The sequence below is a fragment of the Tasmannia lanceolata genome, unplaced genomic scaffold, assembly GCF_043159265.1.
Source record: "Tasmannia lanceolata isolate RefF3 unplaced genomic scaffold, GAP_Taslan_0.1 ptg000007l, whole genome shotgun sequence".
NCBI lineage: Eukaryota > Viridiplantae > Streptophyta > Magnoliopsida > Canellales > Winteraceae > Tasmannia > Tasmannia lanceolata.
The window spans coordinates 27501612-27509273 of record NW_027518684.1 but is presented as its reverse complement, the minus strand read 5'-3'; the positions used below and the strand labels follow the sequence as shown (position 1 = coordinate 27509273).

The window sequence follows — 7662 nt, the reverse complement described above, 5'->3', positions numbered from 1 at the left end:
GAAAAAGTTCTAAGGTTTCAACTTCATAATTAATGATTACCCAAGTGGGAGAACGTAAGAATTTTTGGCTTTCATTGATTACGGACCCATGACTAGTCTAGATTGATGAGATTGCCAATGCAAAATTGTCATATAAACCAAATTAAGGAGGCGATTATGTATGCCTAATTACATTAGGTTAAAATGGTTATCAGGTAAGCATGTACCCTAAATCTAGGACAACATGGCTTAATCTATCAGTGATCATGATGGAAATTACTCTAAGAGATCTGATCATATAAGGGATTGTCCTCCACTACCATATGCAACAGAAAGAGACCTAGTCCCATTGCAAGGATCAAAGGAAAGAGAGAAGTATTGGAAGATATCGTCTCGCAGTGTATTCTTCATACAACAACAAAAAAAAACCAAAACTTTGAGTGCCTTCGATGGCATACCAAGGTTTGTCTCGACAGTGTTGATTTTTAGAAATCCTGATGGTATTATATTTATATCTATACGGTTAGATCAAATTAAAGTTTTACAATTTGGTCACATAATACAATGATCTTCTCGTGACGGTGTCGCATAATGTGACTTGGCACCATTATAACTTGGCATGCTCCTTCAAGGCCAAATAATTCTTCATCAGTTATAAAATAGATCAAACAACTGAAAAATTAACCCAACAGACAAGAATAAAACTTAGTTGCTAAGACAAGATGAATGAACAAAAGTTCTTGGTCAGTTTGCAAATGCTCGGAATAGAGACATCAAGGCAGATTCATCTCTTAGTGAAATGTTCATGTCACGCCCTTGTAAAAACATATTATTGTGAACTTTCTGATAGCATAGGAAGCATTAGATTTCTAAGGCACAGCCTTTAAGGTGTCTCCCTTTTCTCCTAGAAAAATACTTGTGGCTTCTAGGCTTCCCTTCTTTGGCTCTTCACAAGTAGAGTAAGATAAATCTTGAGATTGGATGTGGCCTTGTTGGTCCCCTTCTTTGCCCCAAAGCACCATGTAAAGACCCATGATGACAATTACACCTCCCACAATGCTAAACAAAACCAAACAAAAGCAAACCCTTAGAACATGATCCAAGCCATGTAGTTTTTAAGTAAACTACCAATGTTGGTAATCTGCCCAAATATTAACCGCTCATCGTGAACCATGTACGGTGTGATTGGAATAAATAACCTAATGGGGCCCATTGTAGATGGGTCGTTGTTGTCATCAAGACCGTCCGATCAATTAAATTTTGCATGTCGCACATAAACCATGAGCCATTTTGATCCCGACCATCCATTTTGCAGAAGAAACGGATGGCGAAGAATGGGGCTGGCTAACAACTTTGGTAATCCGATGGCTACTAATGCATGTAATGCTGGATGGATAGATGAGATGAGATAAGCCTTGACTGAAATAAATATTTACCTTCCCATGTACAATCTTTCACCAAGGACAAAGTAGGCTAGGAATGCCACCAATATTGTTGAAAAGGGGTTAAACATGGTCACAAAAACAGGCCCCTTTACTTCTGTGCACCATAGTTGAATGAAGATGATCAGACCAGAGCATACCACTCCCTACAAAACATCATCCAAGGGTCAGAATTCCATGAAAACTCAACTTTTTATTTCATAATAAGGCCCCTTTTGGATTGCAGGAATTTTCTGGAAAATTTGGAAAGAAAAATATTCTAAATTTTACTACTTTTTTACACAAAAGAAGATGACTTGAACCAACCTGAGGGACCTCCAATTTATAATAAGAATTAATCATAATCATATCATTTCCCTCTAAATTGTAGAAAAGAAGAAAAAAAATCCTAAGAAATTTTTTCCACCAGAAATGTTTTTATTACAATCCAAACAGGGCCTAAGGATTTAGATTATATGAAATAAAAGAAAGAAAGCAAGGTCTACTCACAGAGTATATGATACTCCAGAGGTCAATATTGAATCCAATGATCCATTTTGCTGGTTCATGCTCTACGCACACTGCAAATACAGCTGATTGTGCGCCCCCAACAAAGCTCATCCATGTTGTAAGTGAAAGTTGGGCTGGATATCTCTTTAATGTGACTGCCTGTAATTGATTCGTAGAAGACATTTATGCAATTTTTTTTAATGATAAATCAAGGGACATAAATAACAATGGAAGCTAGAATTAACAAGAGGAGGGTCGCATTTCTAATTGATTTGGATTATCTATTTGGCTGTCTATAGCTTAGGCCCTGTCTGGATTGCAAGAAAAATATTTCTTCTGGGAAAATGTTTTTCGAAAACAAATTTCATTTCCATGTTTTAGAAGGAATTGATATTGTTATTGTTGACTCTTTATGTGAAAAGAAGTCTTTTTGTAATTCAAACTTACAATGGGGTGTTTTTAGTAACTTTATGTATGCTTTTGGGCTTCCCTCTAAAAAGACTAAAGTCATGAGAAAACTTTAGTCCTAGATGGGAAGTGTGAGAGGATGAGAGTGGCCATATATATACTTTCACTCTCTTAACCTTGTAAATGAGCAAGAGGTTATGGGGATCCTACACGCACGGATCGCCCACTTGGGTCTGGTGGGCTTTTGATCTTACCACACGCGCGCCGCCCGGCCCGGCGCGTGGACCTAAGGCTTTTCTTTTTCTATTATTTATTTTTCCTTTTAACGGTCAAGAATTTATTTATTTTGTTTTAATTCTTTTTTTACCGTTTGAGATTCCTTAATCGTGGTTTAGTGACCGTTTGGAAAACGTCTCTCACGCACTAAAAGAGTGAGACGTTTCATCATAACGGATCGATTACCTTTCTATATAAATCGGTTTTAGAGAAAACAGAAGATCATCCTTGACGGATTCTTCTTCTGCTCTTTCTCTTCTCTGGCTTTCTCTCTGGTTTTCTGCTCAAGGCTTTTGGCAAATATAAGCGAGTTCTTAGGCATCCGGGCTGCGTGAGTGCACACCCCTGGAGCGAGAGTTGTTGTATCCTGGAGGCATACGCCGAGACGCCCATCTGCACCATTGATTCGTCATAGTGGGGGCGAGATTTGCCTTAAGGACAGCGAAGATTCTTCGTGCCTCAACTCGATAAGTGATCTAACGATTTCTTTTTCCTTCACAGATTATTATTGCAGAAAATAGTATTAGTAATCTCTGTCTTCAAGTTGTGAGATTAATTTCTTATAAGGTATTTTTCGAATCCTAAATTACAGATTTGCACATCAATTTTTTCTAACAGTTATGGGTAAATTAGAGGGAGGGAATTGCTAGCGTCCATCGTAAAAGGCACTTTGCGGCTGGTCTGTTGCATGTCAGACCAGCCACCTAGCGAACGGAGACAAAAGCTGTTGTCTTCATTCACGAAGTGGCTGGTCTCACATGCGAAAGAACAGTCGTTAAATGCCTTTTGCAATGGACCCTAGCAGATCCCTTAGAGGGATATCCCTCTAAATAAAACTGGAACTGTGGTGGTTCAACTTAATTTGTTTTCATGTGTAATCAAACAATGGAAAAGCTGAAAAATCTGGAAAAGTTTCTTTTCCAATATTTCTTTCTAGAAAATTCCTATTTGGGGCCTTATTTTCAATTAAACCAGCCTATTAAATGTAACTAGAAAGGAGTCAAGTAGAGATGGGAGTGCCATTATCAAAATGTAGGCTAACAATGAAAAATACCTGCATGATGTACCATATAGACCATGTTATGCAGCTTGCTACAGTAAGAATGGAACCCTTAAGCCAATTTTCATGAATGGCATCTCCTCCTCCACGGATTTGAATGAGAGCACCAGAAAGATTTCTTATTACAGATCCTTTATATAAGGTCATGGTCATGACACCAGCTAAGGAAACCAGGGTCCCAAGGACCTTAGCCATTCCGCGTCGGCTTCGAAGATCGAGACCCTCCAGTCTAATTTCAAAAAAATGTAAAAGGATTAGAAACTTCAAACGTTTTTTGTAGGAAAATGAAATCTACACTCCCTTGTTTTGCTAGTGGCACTCCTCACTTTATTAATCACTTTACTTTAATAAAAGTGGAAATAATAAGAGAAAGAGACAAATATGTCAATATTCAGTGTATCTTGTAACATTAATATGCAAAAATACCGTTTGGATACATGGATTTTATAGAGAAATCATATGATGAATGGCCATATAAAGACCGTATAAAGACGTAAAGGTGGTATGATAGAAGTACTACCTTTGCTATTTGATCCAACATCAGCTCCTCAAAAAGTGAGCTGCTGTTGGATCAAATATCAAGGGTGGGATGATGAGTACGAGTTTTTACGGCCAATATTCATAATATAATTTTTCCATTTTATAATCCAAGATTGTAAAAACTCGAATTTTACAAGCTAAAACCTCGATTTTATAAGCTAAAACCTCGATTTTATGATCCAGGTTTTAGCTTGTAAAATCCAATATTTTACAACTTTGGATTATAAAATCCATGTATCCAAATGGACTAGGCAATCAAAATTGTGAAATATCCAAAATGTTAACCCTGTGTCCTCACCTGAGTATCACTGCAATTACAAAAGTCACGGAAGCGATTGTGTTGACCATCGATGAGAGAAATGTCGGCGAGGTGTATCTCAAGCTCGCAAAGTACATGTTTAGAGTTAAGCTCACCCTATAATTACATAAAAAAAACATTGTGTTAGTCTCTACCATTTCTTGTGTTATATTTAGCTCAAAAACCCTAACCATGTCTCTTTGAGGCTCCACATATCCTCACCCAAGTAGAGAAAGCACAAATATCTCCAGAAACAATGCCAATGTGAGCTTTGGCCTTACCTTCCTGCAGGACAAAAAAATTTGGCTTCATATAAGTAAAATCATGTTCATGATTAGTTAAAGTCCTTTTTTATTTTATTTATGAGAAAAGTGTTCTTGCGCAGCTGCGTAGGGAGATCCCTGTGCTTAAGTGGCTTAAAAAGCCACCGATTGGTCACTTTTTGTGGACCCCACAAATGTGGACCCGTTATACGAACCACACCCCTGCTTTTAGTGTATTTTAATGCGTTGTGCAGGAGGTTCCTGCGCAACGTTGCGTAGCTAAGCTTTTTTTTTCAAAAAAAAGGGGGCAAATATATCACTTCGCTCTTTTTTCTAGCTCTTTTTTCTATCCCTATTAGTGGTTCATAGGAACAATAAGTCAATAACGACGTTTTTTTCGTTGCTATGAGGTTTTTCTTCTTCTTGTAGGCTCCATTTCTTTCTACGTAAAAATGGAACTAAAATTTGTTTTATGTTCATTTTTACATTATAAAACAAATTTTATGTTTCTTTTGACGTAAAAATGGACGTAAAATTTGTATTATGTTATGAAAGTGAAAATGAAACAAACTTTACATCCATTTTTACATCGACACAAAGCCCAAAAGAAATAGGGCCATAGTGAAACCAATTACCTCTCGAGGAAGTAGGCGAAAGGCAGCACGACTACACCACCGACAAGATGCCGATAAGTCACGTAGACATGAGGATTGAGCCCATGGTTGAATGAGGCTTCTGTGATGAAGTAGAGAAATGTATAGCCTATCTGTGCCAACACCATTAAAAGATGTGGCTTGAATTTCTTGCAAATTGCCATAAATCTACTCGCTTTTTCGATTGCCATAACTCTCTACTGGTATGTGCTCTCAGCTAGGGCGTGGATGGAGATTGATCACATAGAATGTACGTATATCTATATATATGGATCAGCCAACAATTGGATGCTGATTCCTGACTAAATTTCATGTTGTAAGAATCATGTTCCTGTTTGTTCAAATTGCTATTTGGAAGGAAATATTCTCCTATTGCCCCCTTATTGAGAAAAATGCTCTACAACTAGTAGTTTAAAAACCATTGATAGTATTGATATACAATATATACACAGAGTAAAGGGTGTATACGAGCTAAAAACGGTTCCTAATTCAAGAGGATAAGTGACCTGTTTGGAATCCATTAGCTTTATTATTTCTAAAAATAGTACAACCATTATTTGAAAATATTGATATCTACAAGAGGATCACGTCCATTTGCATATAGTATTGTATGCGAATAATTTTTACAAGCGTCCAAAGAAGAAGCCTTTAGTCTTCTTTCTTTGGAAACGAAAAAAGGAAGGTGCAACCGTTGCTCTGTTTAGGTTGAGAAAAAGAGAGAAAATTCCACCAAAAATTTTCAGATAGTATAGTGAGGCCCATTTCTTATGATGATCCAAACCGTTCATTTGATGGAGCATAACTAAAATAGGTTGTAGTACCAGGTAATTCGTCTCCATAGGATGATCCTAACCCTCCAATATGTACAGGTTTCTAGATGCAGTCCGTCTACAGATTAGAGGGTATCATCCTGTGGAGGTGATTTTGGGGTGCACCCTATTTAAGTTGAGGCCCATCAAATGAACAGTTTGGATCATCCTAAGAAGTAGGCCCCACTATAATTTTTGAAAAATACTGGACTTTAAACATGCATTCCTGCCTGTAGGCCTCCATGTAAGCACACATGTATGGAAGCTGTTGCGACTGAAATTTGGACCGGCTCTCCGAAGAGGTCCCACGCTGAGGTCAACTCCTGCAGACAACTTGTGTGCACAGAAAACACGTTGGAAATGACCAGAGCCAAACTTCAGCAGAGACCCTCTGATGATTAAGTCAGAAGATGCAACAAATACAAGTTGTGCTCTCTGAGGGCTTAGTGGATTGAAACTGTGAATGTGAAGTTTGTTCCTTGGAGTTTGGTCCCTCTTTTATAGAATAAAATTCTTAGCCCCTTTAGGAAGGTTGCCTTTCTAGTACTCTCCTAATTGGGCCAGTTTCTTGGAATTCCAATTTCCATGTTTATCCTTGCAGAGGAGGCTAGGGTTTTAGGGTTTCTAAAAGTGTGATGAAATTACCCTTTACCGTCGGCACCTTTAGGTATATGCATCTTACGTGTCAGCTCCCCATTGGATGGCCGATTTTACCCCAACATACCCCCCCCCAAAACAAAACACTCTTGGGTCGGTCCGTGCAAAGGAAGTAATCTTCTACCTGGTTCCTCCAAGTTCGCCTACTGGGATGTGAGCAGCTGATGAGGCAAACGCTGAGGCTGGCTAAAGTAGGTTGGAAATGATGACTTGTGTCTGGGCCATCTTGGTTGACATCGGTCCTTGTAGCCTAGACTAGTGAACCGGGGCTGTATTGTCACCTCGACTCGTCTAACTCGATCTCCAGGGTACTTTCCTTGGCAGGCTGACACACATTGGCATTGGGACCGTTCACATCGGTCCTTGAATGAACACCTTGGTTTTTTAATTCAATTCTTGATTCAAATGGTACCTTGGCCTTGTGAGGTTGATTTTGGATTTATGTCATGCCCCAAACCCCACCCTAGGTGTAGGACATGACATCGTCGTATACCTGCAAAGCAAGCTCTACAAGTATACAAGGCTAACAAAATAATATCAGATCCAAGCATAAAATAAGCTAAACTTAAAGAAATTTTAGCAAAGTCTTTTACAGGGTTCACATAATACTCACTGTCTAACTGATCAAATCAAACTAAAAGATCTCCAAGGTTAAGCCTCGACTTCCTCGTTCGCCTCACGATGATCTAAATATGAAAATGTTATAAATCACAGTCAGCTGAAAAGCTCAGTACATAATAAAGCACTACTCTAACTGTAGGTCTAAGCATGCCAAGGCTCAATAAGGG

The 7662-nt window shown here is 38.4% G+C and overlaps 1 protein-coding gene across 3 annotated transcripts; it reads right to left on the bottom strand.

Annotated features, from left to right (window-relative positions):
- Positions 1-472: 472 nt before the first annotated feature.
- LOC143881197 (WAT1-related protein At4g08300-like) lies at positions 473-5631 on the bottom strand. 3 transcript variants are annotated; one of them, XM_077384181.1, is made up of 7 exons: positions 5391-5631; positions 4715-4777; positions 4493-4609; positions 3649-3883; positions 1911-2069; positions 1416-1567; positions 473-604 (listed from the first exon to the last, which is right to left on the bottom strand). In XM_077384181.1, the coding sequence occupies exons 1-7, from the start codon at positions 5597-5599 to the stop codon at positions 532-534; spliced, it is 1008 nt and encodes a 335-aa protein (XP_077240296.1). In that variant the 5' UTR covers positions 5600-5631; the 3' UTR covers positions 473-531. The 3 variants fall into 3 exon arrangements, with proteins under 3 accessions (XP_077240296.1, XP_077240294.1, XP_077240297.1); XM_077384179.1 differs by having other exon boundaries at positions 578-1038; XM_077384182.1 differs by lacking the exon at positions 1911-2069 and having other exon boundaries at positions 578-1038.
- Between the last annotated feature and the right edge of the window lie 2031 nt (positions 5632-7662).